The sequence below is a fragment of the Solanum dulcamara genome, chromosome 2, assembly GCF_947179165.1.
Source record: "Solanum dulcamara chromosome 2, daSolDulc1.2, whole genome shotgun sequence".
NCBI lineage: Eukaryota > Viridiplantae > Streptophyta > Magnoliopsida > Solanales > Solanaceae > Solanum > Solanum dulcamara.
This window is the reverse complement of record NC_077238.1, coordinates 81,534,114-81,554,819: the sequence shown is the minus strand read 5'-3', so window position 1 is coordinate 81,554,819 and position 20,706 is coordinate 81,534,114. Positions and strand designations below refer to the sequence as shown.

Sequence of the window (20,706 nt, the reverse complement as noted above, 5' to 3'; positions counted from 1 at the left end):
AATATATTTTTCACACCTCAAATTATATATTTCGAGTTTAAACTTAGAAACAATAGGCCAATTGAGTAAGCAAATAAAAATTTAAAATAATATGTTGGAACCCAAATATTTTTGTAAACATTTTGACACAGAGATATCTATTTGGGTATTGTGGAGAAAATTGAGAAATAGATGGATGGAATTGTAACTTCCCTAAAAGTTTTAGGGCCAAATATAACTTTTGAACCAGAATTAAAACCCTAGTAGTAGGAACTGAACTCACTGAACTGAGAGTGAAGCTTCATCTCCGACGATCTCATCTCCGGCGTATTCTCTATCGCGCCGATATCATCTCCGGCGAATTCGTAAACGTGCCGATATCCGTTGCAGGTACTAAAATTGATAGAAAAAAAACTGAAATAGTGTACTTAGCAATGAATTGAAGTTACTGACAGCTAAAATTTCGTATAGCTGAGGTATAACAATACGAAAATGCTACTTTTTTATGATTTTTGTTACTATTTGTCTTGTTGTTTGGTAGTTAACAAATTTTACATTCCTTGGATGAGTGGCGGAGCCGGTATCTTCATTGAGCGGTTCAAAATATGAAAATCAGAAACCCAGGAAGAAGCTAGGTTCAACATCTACTATATACATTAAAAATAATGGTAACCATGTATATACACTTATACAGTGTAATTTTCAGCTAAAAATGGTTCGGATGAACCCCTTGGTCCTACGTGACTCCGCCCATGCCCCTGCATTCGGTCTTGGTGATGATACATTTGTAACCAATATTTTTTAAATGATATGTCCAAAAAAGGTGTTTTTTGAAAGGACGTGACTTTTCATGGCATGATTGTTAGTTGATGACTGTTTATAAATCGAGTGTTTTTGATGTTCTCTACATAATGTAAATCTTAAGATCAATCCAATATTCATGTCGGCCTGACATTGTTGAGTTTGGAGTAAATCTCTACTAGAGGTATAAAGTGAAGTCCCAAAGCTATAAACGAGAAAACTAGGGAATTCTTCTGAAGTGCATTCTAAGTTAACCAAAAGCAAGAGCAAGTTATGGTGTTTCTGAGCTTTTCCCTGTACTAATTTTTCAACTCATCCCCTTAGTTCATGCAAACCACAAAACTTCAGTCACTTCTTAGGGGAAGGGAAATGTAGTTTGGCGTGGTTAATTATTTCTCATTACGGAGACTCTAAATGGTGAATTAAAATTTTATGACTTTTTTTCCGAACATGAGATAAGTTATCAAATACAGAAATTCAGACTTCATGGTTAACACACCGATCTAGATGTTCGTTGAGGATGCCACATTTAATGCTCATTTTCTTACCCTTTAAACTTTAGAAATACATGAGAACTTATTCTTGTTCTTGCTCTCTCTCTCTCTCTCTCTCTCGGAGGGGGGAGGTGTTGAGTGCTTAGCTATTCATCTTTCTCAGAGAGGTCTCCAGAGGTTATTGGGTTAGTTTGCTGCTTCATGAAAAATTAAGTTAGACAATATTTCATTGACTAAAAAAATTAAGAGAGGTCAGAATTATGTTTCACGGATCCTTATTGGGAGTTGATATTTTCCCTTCTTTTATGTGTTTTGTCTTTCCCATTTGTGCATCTGTTTTACTTTTTTTTGTCTCAGGCGTGTCTCAAGGACAATTCAACTGTCATATTGAGAATTTCCATTGTGCTGCTTATCAAAAGAACAACTCGTCCTATACTTTATTTTGCTTTATCAGAAGAAAATAGCATCCTTTATTCTCAAAATACTTTTTTTCCTCCTTCAAAAAAAATTTAATACACTAAACTTGCATACCATGGGGATCCCCAGAGCATCAATAGAATATTACTATCTAAAAATTGTTTTCTACTTCAGTTTGCTTACTAAGAAAAACTGTCACGTGTTACATAGTTTTGAACTATGTTTTCCTTCAATGGGTGAATTTCTTGGTTGAGTTGGTTTTGATCATCTGCAAAGTGCATCTTGTCTTAGTTTTGCATTTTCCAAGATTTGACGTAATTCAGTTCTGTGGTTCCTGAAGTTGGGTGAATCCAGAGAAGACAAAAGATGCCACTATATGACTGTATGCTGTTACTGAAACCCCATGTAAAGAAGGAGGCTCTGATGGACCTTGTTGCAAAGGTTGGGAAGCATGTCTATCGAAAAAATGGCGTCCTTACAGATTTAAAGTCATTTGGAACTGTTCAACTGGGTTATGGCATTAAGAAACTAGATGGAAGATACTATCAGGTGTGTAACCCCCCCCCCCCCCCAAAAAAAAAAATACTACTCCCTCTGTTCCTTTTTAGTTGTCATAGTTCTTTTTTGAGAGTTAAACGATATGAAGATATATTTCTTTATCATATTGATATGAAAAAATTTGCAATTTATAGTACTTTTCGTTTAGTTTTTGAATATCTAAATTTTTATTTTAAAATATCGATTTAATGTAATCTAATTTAACTTTGAAAAATTAGTCAAATTGACTTTTGAAAAGTGCAACATGACAACTTAAAAGAAACAAAGGGAGTACTTTGCATTATTACTCCATTACTTGCCTTGGCCCTTGTTCATGTATGAATTTCTGCCATTTGATCAAAAAAATTGCCAGGCTCTTTAATCCACTACTCCCTATGCTGCCCAAAATTTAAAATGGCTGCATGTCAAGACTTAGAAAACTATTTGTGTACATTTATATGTGGATTAACTCAGTCTCAGATGCTACACATGCAAATAAGCAATCATGTTTGATGAAGTTAGTTTCGGATCAAGACTTAAAATCAAAGATTTTAAATTAAGATATAATCAATTCAAATAAACTACCACAAAAGCATAGTCTGTTGGAGAACCCTATTTTTTATGAAGATATTCTGCTGGAGAATCTTACACTGTTTCATTGAATCTCGAGCATTTGTCAAGTTGAATCCTAGAAGTACTCGTAAATATTTCAACTATGATTTTGCCATCTGACCTTTAGCCGTTCAATTTTTCACTTTTATCCCCAGCTTTTTAAAGAATTGTTCCCTTTAATAGCTATGAGAGAGTTGTTTAGCCCAAACCTCATATTTTTTCTGTGCTGCTTTCCATTATTTTGGTGCATGGGCAAAACAAACTCCAAATTTGTGTTAGAGACTGTTGGGACGACCACACATCCATAATCCTTTTCTGTGATGTGTGCAGCTCAGAGAGCTTTAGGACTGTCCTTTTCCTTCTGTATTTATGCAGAGAATTAAAAAAAAAATTATGCCAAACTTCACTAAAAGTGCTCCTGTCCTCAGTATTTGATTATGTTGTTACTGCATTTAAGGATATTGCCTTCTTTTTTTTAGGGTCAACTGATACAAATGACAGTGATGACACCACCCAGTTTAAACAATGAGCTGCATTACCTGAACAAAGAAGACCGCTTGCTCCGTTGGCTTTTGGTTAAGCATCGAGACATCAAATTTGGATTTGACTTCTTGGGTGAAGATGATGATGGCACGTCTGAACTAAGCAAGATCAGGAGCAATGTGTATGAGGATGAAGAAGAAGAAGATGATGATGACGATGACGAGGACTACGAGGAGTATAATACCAATGAAGCCGAGAGAAACAAAGTCTAGAAAGCTGATGAATTTCACTCTGTGCTCACACCCTTTTTTAGCAATTTGATCAGCAATCATCGACTCATCATACCATCTCCACGAACATGATATTGTTTGCCAAGAAGCTACATGGAGTCTTGTGGCCAACAATTTTGTAGTGCATGCCTTTTGTTGCCTAAAAAACTAGTTATACAGGATGATTTTCTTAGAATAATCCAGTTTGAAAACAAATCAGTTAAGTTCATTGTATGATTTCAAAGCTCAGTAGTGAATTGATCCATTGTAGTTGGATACTGGAATGTGCTTACACCAAATAAGTGAATATATGTCACCCTTCTTTCTACACACTTTTAATATCCTTTAGTTTTATTATATGTTAAAATGTCAAATTTTGTTTATCAACCCAGGGTTGGTGAAGGTTGTTGATCATGCAGATGAGGTCACATGTTCGAGTTGTGGAAGCAGCCACTACTGCATTCATTTGTAAATTGTCTTCAGCACACCCATTGGGGTGCGCTCCTACTTCTAACTCAGTGTTTTGTACACATAATTGCACTTATTAATTTCAAAGCCTAAAGGAATTTATGACTATAGTATAATCATTGTGAATTGAGCATAAGTTGTCTACTAATTTAGTGGGGAAGTTTTTTGATAAGATTTATTTGTTGAGCATCTTGTTTAATTTTCACATGATAACTCTTGTATATTTTGGTCACAACCAAACGACCTCTTACTTTGTCAATGTGCATTTAAATTAAACAAATTATTGAGCTTAAAGCTTAAAAAATTATAACTATAAGGTTATGAGTATATTTTAATGGTCAATAAAGTGGATAAAAAATATATGAGATCAACATTCATATTTCAGCTATAACAAACAATGTTAGTTAAACTATTTTAAATTTTCATATATTTAAGTTTTGATAAATAATTTTTTTTTATACAGATGACTTGTGCACATATAATCAAATGCAAAATACATGGATAAAGACAATCTCTGTCAATAAATTTCATTTAGACATTTAAGTTATTATTATCACAAATTAAACATCTGAACACATGGTAAAATATTTATATTTGACATTTTTTATTCAAATTTTTAAAAATCTTTTATGTGTGTTCTCAAACGTCTAATTAAATTAATCACATAAATAATGTAATCTCGTGTAATTAAACACATCAACCTGAATAAAAAATGAATAGGTTTTATAGTTTGATGAAAGTTCAAAATTTCAGCAAAGACAAAACACTAGATGATTCGTCCATTTGTCCTAACCTTGGTAGACACAGTTAAGTAGTATCTATTGCTGGTAGGAGGTGACTGTATCTCATGCCAATAGTCGAGGTGTGTGAAAGCTGATATATTCATCATGATCATAAAAGTGTTCACGTATTCACAATCGGAACGAATATTTCGAGTGTCTAAATGAAATCACGAACGTTTTGACGCAAATTTAAATTTAATCGGCTCTAAAAACAAAATGGAAAACAAAAAAATATATATACAATTACATTATATTATTACACAACTTAACACGTTTTGCATTTTGCATTTCCTCCTTCACACACACACAAATGCTACTTTGCTTCAAGGGTTTCGAGCTTCTGTAAATTCTCTCTCGCCATTTCTCCGATCTCTCAATCGGAATTCAAATCTCTAGAATTCGTTTCCCCTCAATACAATCTCACCTCAGATTTCATCAATCTAGAAGGATCTAGAAGAAATCCTCAATTCGGAGAATCGTTTTCCATTTTCTTCGGGAAAAAAAAATCAGAAATTGATACTTCAAGCCACTTTCTGGTGATGTGAGAGCTGTTTTTTTTTGGTTTGTTTGATGATAAGGAAAGTGCTGGAAGATTTGAGGATTTGGATTTGGATTGATTTCATTGCTTAGAGAGTTTTAAGAGGGTAAAAAATGGATGTGGATTTAATTGGTGATATAGCGACTCTTGATGCTGAACTGTTGCAGCTTCCTGAGGTTTCGTCGTTTGCTATCAAGGATAATCCTTACGTTGCCCAGAAGCTTTTTGATCAATGGCTATCGCTCCCGGACACGACACCTTTGGTAGTTCCACAGTGTTTAATTTCGCTATTTTTTTCAATTTTTTTAATATATATTTTGATGTATTATGAATTAGATTTTGAAATTTTAATTTGGGTCATTTTTTTTCTTCATAACTATGTTGATATGGTGAGTAAGTGATGGATTTGTGCTATGAATGATTTCTAATTCATGTGAAGTATGGAATATTGTAGCCAAAATGACTAGTTGGAATGCACCCAAGGGTGTGGCCTAGTGGTCTATGAAGTGGGTTGAGTAGCATGAGGTCTTGAGTTCAAATCTCTCAGCATAGACAAAAACACTAGGTGATTTCTTCAATCTGGTGTAGCCTTGGTGAACATAGTTACCAGGTACTTGCTGGTGTAAGGTGGCCAGGTTTTAATTGAGGTGCACGCAAGCTGGCGCGAACACCACCGTTATAAAGAGAAAAACACAAGTTGGAAGAAAGTTCCCAAGTGAAAGGGATATTGAAATTTTGTGGTTGATATAACTGACCCTTGTGAGTTAGCTACTCTACCCCCAGTTGGCTCATAGATTCAAACTGGTGGTGTGGTTGGTGTAAAACTCAGAATTTCTTGTGACTTAGCTACTCTACCCTCAGTTGGCTCATAGATTAAACTGGTGGGATTGTGAGCCCGCCACCTTTTACCCTGCTCCTACTTAAGTACCAGGCTTCAAACAAGGGATTTATTGTTTTTTCAAGAAAATCGTGATGTGTATTATTTTATTTTTTTGAGGAAATGTAGTTACTAGCAGTACTTTCAAGTTAGTGCATTATTGCGTCATAATGCGCTCCTATATGATCTATCTTATATCTCACACAAGTGATTCTAACAATTATAATATGTTAACTTCATGAGAATGTTAATTATATTATGTCGAGTGTAGTATCATGTTGAGTAAATGTACTGTCAAGTCCCCTAGGGTGAGGAGTGATTAGAATGCACCATGAAGATGTATTAACCTTTTTGTGTGGAGTGTGGAAGAAAGATTTCAACAGTCTGTTGCAATTTCATGCTCTTTCTCTGAGTTCTTTTATCTACTTTTGTTTTAATTGTACTTTCTTTGGATCTCCGGGATCACTTGTGTTTCTTTTGTTTGAGTGTACTCTTGTTCTTTACCAACAAGAGTCTGACATTGCTCAGAGTTTGAATAATAGCATGCATATAAGACTACAATAACTTGTTGCAGTCGCTGATAATGGAATCACTGTGTTCATGGAACTACTGTCTCTGAGAAGCTTTCCCAGGATGATGGAGATGTGGTGGTGCTATGGTTTAATGGAGACTTTTCGTAATTTTTTGTACTGTTGGTGATGAATAACAGTGATAGTAATGCTTGAAGGTGTTCAGTTGGGAATGCAATATATTTTATAAAGATACTCTGCCAGGATATTTTTCTGAGCCAGCATTCATACGTGTTTGAGGTTATAAGAATTGAACATCGAACCTGATGGACTATTGAACTTACATGTGGATTTTTCTCAGTTCGGTGGCCTGTGATGTTTTGTGCTGTTTGCCCTGCATTATTTCAAACAGAAGCGATGATATGTGCATTTTCCCCCCGTTTCTTATAAACATTGTTGTTGATCTCAGGTTGATTGGCAAATGAAAAGTAATCTTTTTCACTACATGCAGGTGAGAAATTTGCTTAATAATGCTAAAGCTGGTGGTCCCTTGAATGTGACTGGAACTTCTTCTAGCACAAATGTAGCAACAAGCAATTCTTTGCCGTCTATGTTTCCGGCTGGAAGTACCCCTCCACTTTCCCCAAGAAGTTCATCTGGTTCGCCGCGAACAACAAGACCCAGGGCAGGCCCCTCTATGTTAGGATCCCCTTTGAAATTAGTGAACGAGCCTGTTAAAGAGCTAATACCACAGGTATGGAAGCGTTGCATAACTAATTCAGAGTGACGCCTTTTTTTTGGGGGGGGGGGGGGGGCACAGACAGATTGTGATGATTTCTCCTTTTTGATCAAATGCATATGATGATGGCAGTTTTATTTTCAAAATGGCCGTCCACCTGCAAATGAATTGAAGGAACGCTGCTTGTTTAGAATAAACCAGTTTTTCTATGGTCACACGGATGGACTACAAATGGATGGTAAGGTTCCCCTTTTTTGATAAGAAAAAGTTCCTTGGTACTTAAAGAGCAGTTTATCAATATTTATGCTAGCCATATCGGCAGTTGACTCATATGATGCGACTTATTATTTTTTATGTGTGCATTTTGACGTTCCATTTTAAGTTATTTTTTCCTTGCTTGTCAGAATTCAAACCAATTACTAAGGAAATATGCAAGTTGCCATCGTTCTTCTCTACGGTTCTTTTTAGGAAGATTGATGTTGATAGAACGGGCGTCATAACAAGGTAAACATTTTGTTTCTTCTGAATTCTCGAGATGATTCATTAATTTTTTTGGGAAGGTTGTATGCACCTTCAGAAAATGGAAATGAAAATATGGGATGAAGGCCATCCCTTCTTCGTTTAACATCCTTCTATGTCTTTTTGTCCTCTTCTAACATGTTTCTATTTGATATATAAGAACACATTTTCTTGAATAGATATCCTTCTATATGTTTTTGAAGTTTGATTGACGTTCTACTACTGGAGTAGCTCCCTTCAGAAGTTCAATTTTATGTTGTAGTTACTCTCTGCAGTTATCGTTGATTATTTTTAAATTCTAACCTCTTTACTGAATGTTGTGGTTAGTCCATGCAGAGGTTTCAAGACAGAGCTTAACTGATTTTGTGTAGGGGAGGAATTATTTCATAGGAGTTTTCTCCTCAAACATATAAAGTGTATTATCTTTTTTTGGAGGGTCTAAAGTTAGTCAGATCTGTTGCATTGTGACAGAACATTGTTATTCTGGATTGTTTGCCTTAGCAGCCTCAGTTTCAGAAAATATGGGTTTGATGCATATTCATCCATTTTTTTATTTTGAAAATTGAATAGACGGGATTACCAAATAAAAAGGACTGAGTCTAGTACACAAAAACAATATACAACAATTTGATCATACAATAAAATTACATTATCGTAAGATTTTCTCCCAAATAGCATTGCATTTTGGTAATTGTTATCCCGCTGAAGTGATTGGTACCTTATGGACATGTTCCCTTTGTTTTTAATCTTTCAAACATTCCTTTCACATCTTGGAATTTTATTTGACTAGATGGGAAATGCTTTTTTCTGGAGAGTTCCTTCTTTCTTTTAACTGAAGTACACCTTATGGACTTATGCTCATGGTGTAAAAAATCTGTTATAGGAGCTGATGATCTTTACCAGTTGTTCTTTCAATAGTTCAAGTTAAAGAGCTTATTTTGGTCTGTATCTGAAACTCTTTGCCTTGTAAACTTACATCACATCTGTACCTTTTAAAAATAAAAATTCTAACACATCTCTTGTGTTTATTTATAACTACTAACACTGAAAAAAACAAACTCAAAAGTAATATCTGATGTAGGGTACTGAACACTGATGTGTAGTATACCTGAGCTTTTAGTGCTAATTCATTTCTAATAATGTCTGAAACTACTTGAAAGAGAGTTTGCTGATGCTGTTCGCTTAACATGGCTGTAGGGATGTCTTTGTTGATTATTGGGTCAACGGAAACATGTTGACAAAAGATATAGCAACCCAAATGTACACAATCTTGAAGCAGCCAGATCTCAAACACCTGACACAGGTGCTTTCTCTAGTTTGTTTTTTATTTCTTTGAGTGACTCACACTAATCCTATCTCAGATGAGCTAAAGATTTTGTCTGATTCATGATTATATAGAGATCACTTTTTTCTGCAACAGAAAGGTTGTGGATTTGTCCTATTTCTTCCGTCAATTGAAATTTCAACCAATTTGATTGTAGGATGATTTCAAGCCTGTTCTTCGAGATCTTTTGGCAACACATCCTGGTTTAGAGTTCTTACGGAACACACCCGAATTTCAAGAGCGATATGGTACCCCTCTCAATATTATGCTGCATTAATTGCTGATGCATTCAGAACTTTTTTGTGCCCTTGAAATCGTCAATGCTTTTTGTGATGTATATAACCATTGTCCTAAGTAAGCTCTTCTGTTAGACATCCCTATTAATTTCTATCTTGAGAGGTTACATTTAACCACATCAATAAACTAGAAGTGCTATGGTTCCTAGTTTGGTATGGTGGTTGTTGCTATATAATTTTCAGTGCTAGATTAATTTGTGAGGTGGGAGTGTCTGGGATGAACTGGATAGTATTATATGTTGAACCAAGTGTGCTTGTTAGTCATCTCCCTGCCCCATGGTTGAGAAGAAAGGCAATGAAAGATCTAAGGGTTCCTAGCTATGTCATCTCGCATGGAGCAATTACCTTTTCTGAGCTTTTGGTATGCCAAGCATGAGAACTCTAATTCCTTGCATTTCTCATCTAACCAAGACTTGAGATTTCCTCTAGTTGCTCTCTATAAAGGAGTCCCATTCAAATAGTTTAGCTAACCTTTTACCCTTTTGAGACTTAGGAATGGAGTATATAGTCTGTTTTTTACAGGTGGAATGATACATCTTATTTAAATACTTGTTTGTAACATAGAGGGGTTTCAAACTACTACACTCTATCTTAACAGTTAATTTTCTTGCATTGGCCAGCTGAAACTGTAATATACAGAATATTTTTCTACGTGAATAGATTGGGTGATGGTCATCTTACCCTCAGGGAGCTGAAACGTTCCGACCTAATTGCTGCTATGCAACATGCAGATGAAGAAGAAGATATTAACAAGGTCCTTAGGTATATACATTTGCAACAGTCTTGACTTAATGTAGGCATGAAAAATTATACAGACTTCTTTTCGGGAAATTTTAGAGATTCACGTCTTTTACTTCACTTGATGCGATCTGTTCTTGTTTCTTTGCCTGGTAACATCAAAATGTCTTATGTCGCGGTCGCGCGGTTTGAATACAAGCATGTTTATGTGGCAAGTGGTGGTGCTATGATATTGTCTTTTTTTTTTACTAGTCAAAGAAACAAGAGAGAGAAAAGGTGCATTATACATCACTGATTAGCAGAATCCTCTTTGGGAGATTGACATTACAAAAGCACATCACAATATTTTGCAGATTACTTTGAAATTCTGGGTTCTCACAGAGACTAAGTCAAACATTCTGTTACTTTCGTTACCTTTTGGAGTTTATTCTGCTGACTTTTGCTTGACATTATTCTCACTGATTACTTCGGCGAGTTCTTGTTACTTCTTCCGATCAAGTAAATACTTCTGTTGCATCATTGAACACCTTATTTTTGCTGCAGATACTTTTCTTACGAACACTTTTACGTGATATATTGCAAGTTTTGGGAGCTCGATACTGATCATGATTTTCTGATTGATAAAGAGAACCTCATTCGATATGGCAACCATGCCCTGACATACAGGATTGTTGATAGAGTATTTTCTCAGGTTTGAGTCTTCCATGTACTCCGTTTGTCACATCTCAATTTACCTTCACTGCAATAATGAATAAACTGTTGTATTTTAAGAATGCTTATAAGGAGTTTATGTTTTAGTTTTCTGTCAACCCTTCAGGGATATCTGATGGAATTGTAGAGAGAAGATTAGCATGCTTTATTGTTTTGTCAGGTTCCGAGGAAGTTTACAAGTAAAGTTGAAGGAAAGATGGGTTATGAAGACTTCGTTTACTTTATATTATCAGAGGAGGATAAAACATCAGAGCCTGGTCTTGAATACTGGTAATTTCAGGATTAACATGAAACTATTTTATGCAAGTTCCATGAAAATGTTGAACTTTTCCTCCTGATTCTTCTATAATGGAGCATATGGATATTCTTTTTATGAAGATGGAGCATTTGGGTCTCTTTACATCATTTGTGAATTTCTTTTTCCTGCTGAGCGGAGATTATGTTAGTAATGTTCTTTCTTTAAGGAGCCAACTGATTTCCACTATCCATGCCAATTTTATGACTGCAGTTAGATTAATGAATTCCTTCTGTATTGTACTTTCCTAGTTTATTGAGTAGGAAAGGGGGAGGAGAAGTTGGTGAAAGTTTTCAAAAAGCACTTTTGTTTAGCATAAGACAATCGGCTCTCCAATAATTAATAGTATCTGGGATCACCAAAGATGCTGGTACTTGGAAGTATATGATATTGTTCGTAAGATTAATATGCTTGTGCTAATCAGGATATCACGAGTATAAATAAGATGTTCTTTGCAAATTACTTACTTCTAGTTCTAGCTATATATTTGTTGCATTTGGATTATATTCCCTGTTTGTTTTCACCAATTGTTTTTGTTCTGCGTAAAACAGTTTTTTTGTTTTATCAGAAAAATAGAAGTCAAAGGGTTGTTATCCGGACCTTAATGGAACCAAACACACTGTTTTGTGGAAAGGTGGGGGAAAACAAAAACAAAACAAAACCACTTCCATTTTACCACCTTATTCTATTTTTAGAAAAAAAGACCAGAACTAGTTCTGTTTTTAACCCAAGTGCCATCTAAGATGTACAAAGTAATCTGCACAGGTTGCAAAACTGAATGATAATTCAAGTGCTTTTGCTTCGCCAGTTTTTTTATAATTCGTTTATGAGAATAGAATCAACGTCTTCCCCTACCCCGCTCCCCGGTCTGATTCTGATGCAAAATATTTTGGTGATTTGGGTATTTTAATAAGATGTGGAACAAAGATGCATGGAAATATTTACAATTATGGCCTATGGGAGCTAACTTGCATTTATTAACTAGAAAGCCAAGTCACTTATTGAATGCATAAGATTTGAGTACACAGAGGACCTTTTCAGATTAGTAAGGTCATTTTTATTACTTTTGTAAATCCAGGAGGTGCAGAATCTTACATAGTAGATAACTCAAGTTCCCTCAAAATTTAGGGAACTGAGAAGTCAACTAATGTGTCTTGATCATACCCATCGAATATTTTACACGAAAGAAATCCAACAACTACATATCAGTCTCAAACAAGTTGGGGTCGAACACACCAAATAAAATAAAATTACAGACGTGGATATTTCAATTTACAGGCTGGCACTGTTGTATCTTCAAAGTATCTCTGATTTGTATGGCCACAGTACCCAGAAAATGGAAGCCGGTCTATTCATCCAAACTCTTCTGTCTTCTCTCCTTATCATCCTTTCTGCTAACCTTGTTAGTGGCTCTTTAGCTTTTCTTGGTATATGAATGTTAATGGGTTGGAAGTCAAATTGCTGGTTTGTTGCATTTCGAATATTAAGAGTATATTTGGAATTATCGTGACAGTCAGGGAAGACCATTTAGTTGATTGTGTTGCATTAGAGGATTGTATGCTTGAATTATGTTCATCGAATTTAGGCAAAATAATGGTATTTTAAAATGATGAGTCCTCTTCAGAAAATTTCAATTGTATAGTTGTGGGACATGAACAAGTACTCACAGATAACCACCGCCTTCTTCTCTAATCTAAGTTTATTTTATGGGCAGGTTCAAATGCATAGATTTGGATGGAAATGGTATTCTGACTAGGAATGAGATGCAATTTTTTTATGAGGAGCAATTGCATAGAATGGAATGCATGGGCCAAGAGCCAGTTCTTTTTGAGGATATTTTGTGCCAGATGGTTGACATGATTAATCCAGAGGTAATCTTCGATTTTTTCACATTTGATGTCTTATCATGTTGTGTCCTATGAATGCTTTTTCTACCGTAATGAGAGATCACTTCTAGTTGACCTCTTTTGGTACCTAACTTGAAGTTTTTGAGTTGCATTGTCTGAATAGTTTTTTATGTGAAAGAAGGCGATGTAGAAGTTAAAAGTTAGTGAACTGTGTTTCTTTTTAAGCTCTGGTGGAGGTTGGTAGGCAGATTTTTTATCTTGTTAATGGTGAATTGGTGAACCAATGTGCTGGGTAAATTCCTTTGTCAATGATCCTGCAGAAATAAGAAATACAGCAGATCTGTTTCCTTCCCTAAATGTATGATTAGTTTGGGAAAGAAGTAATTGTTTTCTTTACCAACCGAAACAAGTTATGCTATTCTTCAACTCTATATTGTTTTGAGTAGTTGCACAATATAAAACCGAGGGTCTTCCGGAAACAGCCGCCCTACCTTTCAAGGTGGTGGTTAGGTCTGCGTACACTCTACCCTCCCCAGACCCCACATTGTGGGATTATATTGGGTTTGTTGTTGTTGTTACTTGTACCATCTGGGTTAATTTTCAAAATGAGACATAACACTGAAGTTTCTTTACTTGCAGGATGAAAGTTATTTTACGTTACGCGACTTGAAGGGAAATAAGCTATCCAGCAGTGTTTTTAATGTTCTCTTTAACCTCAATAAGTTCATGGCATTTGAAACTCGCGACCCATTCCTTATACGTCAAGTGAGTTAATGTTGGTTAATAAGTAAACGAGCTCTGTCTACATTGCTTCATCATTCTTACCAATGGATTAAAATGATTTTCTTTTTGTTTCAGGAACGTGAGAATCCGAATTTGACTGAGTGGGATCGCTTTGCACACAGGGAATATATTAGACTCTCAATGGAGGAAGATGCAGAGGATGCCTCCAACGGAAGTGCAGATGTCTGGGATGAATCACTTGAGGCGCCCTTTTGAGCTTCAGTTGGCAAGGTGGAAAGGTACGGGCAATCCACTTATTACATCTCCTTCAACCAATACATATTGTTGATGCATAGTTCTGTGGAACAGTATTTCTTATCGAGATCTCTCTGGTTTTTAACTCAAATGTCCACTCTTTAATATTATGAAGCTGCTAGAAGGTCTAGTACTTGACTAAACTTATATACACCTGGGTGATAAGCCCTTTTGGATGATACGAAACCAGCGCTGAAGTAGCGCCATATGTTAAGGTTGTGTAAAAATGTCGAAGCAAGCTATTCTCCTAGTTTTTCCACGCCTAAGCCATTAAGTATCTTATTATAATTCAGTTTGATGTCATTACACTCTTCCTTCTAAAATAATTGAAAAGATGAGGAAAATACATATTCTGAGCACCAAATATAAAATGCTGGCTGGAACTGAATTCATAACAAAATTTATTGACTGCCCAGGTAAATGCAGAATCCCATTTTATTAGAGATAATTTCGTAGCCAAATTTTCAGTTGCAATACAAGTACATATCTTGGTGTGTGTTCATTTTAGCTTAGCTAATTTGGCCACCTATTATTACTGTGTGGTCCTCTACAATTTTGATCACTTCTATTACATGTGAGTTGGAAGGCCCTGGCCATAATGTGGATATTGCTATACCAGAAGGCTGAACTCCTGTTTGTTTTTTTTAAAAAAAAATCTGTACTAGTTTCCAGCGAGGTGCCTGCAGCGAATTTCATCTCAAGCTGAATTTTGAGCCGCAAAAAAGTGAATTTTGCACAGAAATGAAAGTGCGCTGCTCTTGGAGATCTCTGTGTTCCACCAAGATGTTATTTTGAGATAGCCACAGAGGAAATTTTGTTTGGTCTGCACAGAGCACGCTCTCTCAAAGTATCTGTCCATGCTAGTTTGAAAGCTGCCAACATGAATTATCAAGGGCTTGGCACATGAGCAATTGACGATAATGTACCTTCTGGTAATTCAGAACTTTCACAGTTGTTTTCTCTTTTGCTGTAACAAATCAATGTTATTAATTATTTTTTGTTCCAATTTTCAGCGGTTTCAAATACTTTTTTGTCTAGATGAGGTTTAGTGTAGTGAGTGCCAATGTGCCTTGTTATCTGCTTTTTGTGTTCTGTGAATCTTTGTTAGTTTTGGATGGACTGCAATGATATTCCTCTCTATTTCTTTGTCGTGCTACTTGTATGTTGAAGCCAAGTATGTGTAATTTTGCTGACACTGTTGATTTAGTAGTCACTGGTAATAAACTTGTTCTGTATCACCATTCATTAGCCCTTGAATTTGTTTGAGCAAGAATGAACGTCCTTTCACGTGCGTTTCCCCCCATTAGATTCGTGTTTACATGAGTTTTACATTGTCAGTCTCAATTTCAGATTAAAGATGAAAGTTGTGGTAAGTTAAACCTTGAACTTGAGCATTAAAATTGTCATAATATGATGAAAACTCTCTTTAGACATTGAATGAATTATTTCCAATATAGTGAAATAAACAGTATATGTGTTCTAGTTTGGACAATACAATAGTCAAAAAGGTATAATTCTTGCCTTATTTTTTCCTTTGAAATTAGAGATTGTCCTAATAGTCTCTCATGATAGGCTGCGGGTGAAATTGACGGTAGAGATCACTATTGTAGGATGATCGAAATTATTATTAATTGCCTCGCCAACTAATAAACTTACATATAATGTTGAATTTAGGAGGGTTTCCTTTGCCAAGAAATAAGGTTGCCTATAATGTTGATAAACCAAATGTCCCAATATTATAATCCGATAAGTGGGGTTAGGAAATGTTTGCAGATCTTAACCTTATCTTTGTTGGCAAAGACTCATCGGCTCAAAAGAGATAAACCCAATGTCCAAAATAATAAGTTTTAGAGGGTTCGCTCCAATGATAATTTCACAAGGTTTGAGATGGATAAAAAATGTACACATATTTTATCCCTATTTTTACGAAATAAAAAGTTGTTTTCAATAGACTCTAAGTTCAAAAAAGATAAATCCAATGTCTCCATGATGAATTTAAGAGGGTTCCTATACTGCTAATAAACTCAATGTCCCCATGATGAATTTAAGAGGGTTCACTTCACCAGCAAATAAAATTGTCTATAAAGAATTTAAGAGGGTTTGGTCGACAATATCATCAATTTTAACATTTTTAAATGACTATTTTATCCTTCACTTGATAATGATTTTTAAAAAATAAAAATAAAAAAAATCTTTATAGATCATACATGTAAAGTTGTGTCGTTACGGTTTGTACTTTGAAAGAGCAAATTAAAAAAGCTTCCAAAACTGTCCATTAAGAACATTTTCACATGCTAGAGGGGACCAATCACACCTAGCAGCATTGCATGTGCTTCTCTGTGCATGTCCTATTTTGTGCCTTTCTATTTGTCAATCAAATTTTTTATTAAATATAATTTAAGAATTGTAATATATATACAAAAAGTAATATTTCATTTTAAAATAATAGTTTAATTTTTCAAGAAAAGGTGTTCAACTAATCACCTTTGAACAACTATGGACGATTTTGAATTCTGAATTCTTGGATAGGATAACGATTGGTTCAGGATCGATAAGTATACATATTAATTGATTTTTTTTAACGAAGTGTATGAGTTACTCATCTCGATTTTTACACCATAATGAATGAAATATGTGTTTTTCATACAAGATTTTGTCCCTTCACTATTGTTGCGTGATACGTATTCTTATTATAAATATCGAGTGCGAGTAAATATTTATTGTCGTAAGAAAGCAAAAGTGGGCCAGGAAAGAGAAGTGAGATGACAGACTTATGGGCCTCCAAATAAGCCTATAAGGTCTCACAAAATCCAGAACAAAGTGTACTAGACATTAGCTTTTTTGTGGGGGTAAAAAGGCCCACAAATTTGAGAACCAACTTGTTTGGTTCTTCAACTAAGTTAATTAATTTTGTCCCAACTATGTCACGTGTGAAACCACACACGTGCACAAGTTATTAATACACTTAAAAAAAAACTAAAAAAACTAAATTAAAAAAAATACATTGTTTTAGAATTTTATTGAGCTAAGGTGAAACAGCCTTCTACTTTTAAAGTAGGGATAAAATTTGCATATGTAATATCCTCTTCAGACACTAATCTATAGAATTATACGAATATATTATTGTTATATGTTGTTTGTATCGTGGGATCATAAAACTTTGATAAGAGAGACAAAAATATGATCATCATAGTATGATTATTAATATTTTAATGTTGACCCCGTAGAGCGATCGAGGGCAAGACAACAAATAGATGAAAATTCTCCGCTCTATGGTTGTCGATGCTTTTATCTATAACGTTTCAAATATCGAGTATGATTATTAATATTTTAATGATATGATTATATAACCACATACATAAATACTATGGCATAATTAAAATCGCACGCTTCAATATTTATTTATTTTTTGTTAAACTCCATACACAATCAAATAAGGTCACACAAAATAAATCCGAGGGAATAATAGTTAAAGTAATAACACTAAACAATAATTATAATTACCATTGAAGGTTAGGGTGATTAGAGTTGGACTCACAATTTGAAGTTTATAGGTTTCTATATTACCTGATTCATGTGAAATTGTTATTGACCCTCTAGATAAATACTGTTCAGAATTTGAAGTTTACGATTTTCTTAGTGAACCCAAGTTAATATTACAATTATAATTAGGATATGATCAGAAAAAATTACTCGATTCACGTGAAATTATAACCGATCTTCTAAATTTGTTCTTAGTAGATGATAATATCTAGTTATTCTTAATTAGAGATCTCAAATTCAAACATTGAAGACATAATTATCTTTAATAGAGAATATTTTATCAAGAATAATTAACTATAATTTAAAGGGGGGGAAAAAGAAGAGGAAAAGATTCAGTTGAAATTTGCGAAAAATATTGTGCCAAAAATTCACAACTTATAATGACTAGATTCATGTGACAGCTTAGTTGGCTGCTCAAGGTTTACTGATTTAATTAATGCCTCAACTAATTATTTATTCATTTTTATTTTTTCAAATAACAAAATGGACAAACATTGACATTATTGAAAAAGTAATTACACACTTAAATAATTCCTTTAAAAAGGATCCAATGACTTAATCAGTAGATTCGGTACTTAGATTAGACTAAAAGAGAAATTTATATTCAAGAAGATGAATGGAATTTCAAATTTGACCATAAACATTTGGCTATAATCAGGGATGGCTCAAATAAATCGGTGGCCTAAAGCTAAATTTAAATGGAGGCGTTAAATTCTTATATATATATTTTTTATGAAGTTTATTATAGTCAATTATTTAATTGTTGAGATATAGTATTAAAGATTTGTCAAACTTCTATTACTTCTTTCATCTTATATGAAAAGTTTATATTTTCTACAAATTATACTCGATATTTTAAAAAATAATACTTATTATTTTTGTAAAAAATAAGGCCACTCAAAATTTGGGGCCTAAGGCAATTTTTTTTTTTAAGGGAACAGACCTTACACGAGGCTCCCACCTCTCGTGCGCGGCCAGGGGTTGAACCGCTCACCCCCAAGCTGTATTATTCATAAAAACAGAAAAATACACGGAGGGGGACATAAACCTAACCTCCAATCCTATGGTGGTTCATAAGCCGACCATCCTACTAAGGGCAGCCAACTCATCCCCGATACAAGCACATGAAAGAAAACCTAGAAACTATGCACCTAAAGGAAATGACTCCTCTCGATACAAAGAAACTAGAAAAACATAAATAAGGGAGACTCTCCCTTTACATAAAATAAAGGAAAAATCTAAATAAAACTGGGGATGAATCCTCATAAATGCTATATATACAACAAAATTAGCGTAGACGATGAACATCAAATGACATGGCTAAGATATAACATGGAAAATCACAAACACTGCAATTGGGTGCTCAATCCAAGGATGCAACACAAAATAGTAGATCATGGAGGCTTTTTAATCCGTTTGGTCTTCCTCCATCTGAAGTTGGGCAGGCCGACTCTATCTAGCATGTAGTAACCTCGAGTACCATGAGGTAGCTGCTGAAGGGTGGTGTAGTGGCCTGGAGTGGTAAGAGTGTGACTGTGCTTGGAGAGAGCATCCGTAGTGAAGTTTGCCTCCCTGTATACATGCCTGCAAGAAAAGCGAACAAATAATTTAGAAATACCAACAAGGTCCTGAGTTACCTGGTGAAGGCTCCACGGAGGTTTAGTCTGATGATTGATCCATTTAGTGAGCAACTCCGAGTCAACTTCTAGGATAACGTGCTGAAAACCCTGTTGAATGCACTATTTAAGCCCATAAACTGCCGCCTCTAGTTCAGCTTGATTGTTGGTTCCCTCCCCTAACGGTATGGCGTAGGCGAAGATGAATTTACCCATGTGATCTCTTAAGATGCCACCCCTCAATTGCCCCCGGATTACCCAACGCGCTGCCATCAGTGTTCAGCTTGACGAAATTGAGTTGTGGCTTAATCCATGAGACTTGGGTGATCTTCATCTCATGAGTACATTTATCTATGCAGGAGATGGTGTGGATCCAGTTCGAGGGCCAATGGATATAGGGGTACGCGACTCTAAGAAGATTTGAGATGTCCTTGAAAACTGCAAATTTCACTCTCGCCAAGCTAGAACTTTTCCCCCCGCATTTGCTCACGCACCTATTCTTCCACAAATTCCAACATATAAATATTGGGGTGGAATGGAGGATAAGTTTGTGAGCTTCTGTGCGGTACTTGCGAAGCCACCAGCTCATAACAAGAGGTTTGAGGGGTGTGGCTTCATGCCTTATGCCTAGGAAATCTGAGAAGTAGTGCCAAATATTCCTAGCGAAATGGCCAGTGCTGAAAATGTGCTCTCTGGTGTCCGGACCTGGACTGTGGCAGCAATAGCATGGTGTGGAAACATAGCCAAATGCAGTGATCTTTTCCTCCGTTGGCAGCTTGCCTCTAAAAGCCCTCCACAACAAAAAGGAGCATTTAAAGGGGATGTTTTTGTGCCAAGTGTAATGGTCGGAAAGTGTCTTGGTCCGGTGTTCCCTCACAAGCTGCCATGCAGAGGAACATGTGGAGTTCCCATTGGTATTCAGCTTCCAAATGGCCTGATCCAGTGTGTTTCCTTGCAGCTGAAGTGTGGAAGAAGTAATGAGAGGAACGAGCTGCGCTGGTGCCAACTGATTTAGCATATCGATGTTTCATTGGCCATCTATACGAAAATCAGCCACCCTCGCATTGTTTGCTCTTCCCAACTCCTGCCTATAGTTGGATAAGGGTCTGATACCTAGCTAATCGTCCCACCAAAAACAGCATGAACCCGAGTGAAGCCTCCATTGAATGTGAGGTTCGACAATGTGTTTGTTGTGCATCATGTGTTTCCACACAAGCGACTGGCCAGTATGGAATTTTTTGATGATGGGATTCGCTCTTTGACAGTATTTGGCT

At 35.5% G+C, this 20,706-nt stretch overlaps 2 protein-coding genes across 2 annotated transcripts; both read left to right on the top strand.

Annotated features, from left to right (window-relative positions):
- Window positions 1-231: 231 nt before the first annotated feature.
- LOC129881060 (uncharacterized) lies at window positions 232-3,920 on the top strand. The gene is made up of 3 exons (XM_055955387.1): window positions 232-369; window positions 2,032-2,240; window positions 3,320-3,920. Exons 2-3 carry the CDS (start codon window positions 2,058-2,060, stop codon window positions 3,593-3,595), a joined length of 459 nt encoding a protein of 152 aa, XP_055811362.1. The 5' UTR covers window positions 232-369; window positions 2,032-2,057; the 3' UTR covers window positions 3,596-3,920.
- A 1,196-nt stretch (window positions 3,921-5,116) lies between these two features.
- On the top strand, window positions 5,117-15,511 carry LOC129881059 (serine/threonine protein phosphatase 2A regulatory subunit B''beta-like). Its single transcript, XM_055955386.1, has 13 exons — window positions 5,117-5,643; window positions 7,278-7,520; window positions 7,638-7,743; window positions 7,910-8,009; window positions 9,222-9,327; window positions 9,506-9,596; window positions 10,265-10,406; window positions 10,926-11,073; window positions 11,254-11,363; window positions 13,103-13,259; window positions 13,875-14,000; window positions 14,094-14,257; window positions 14,939-15,511. The coding sequence occupies exons 1-12, from the start codon at window positions 5,494-5,496 to the stop codon at window positions 14,232-14,234; spliced, it is 1,620 nt and encodes a 539-aa protein (XP_055811361.1). The 5' UTR covers window positions 5,117-5,493; the 3' UTR covers window positions 14,235-14,257; window positions 14,939-15,511.
- The last annotated feature ends 5,195 nt before the right edge of the window (window positions 15,512-20,706 follow it).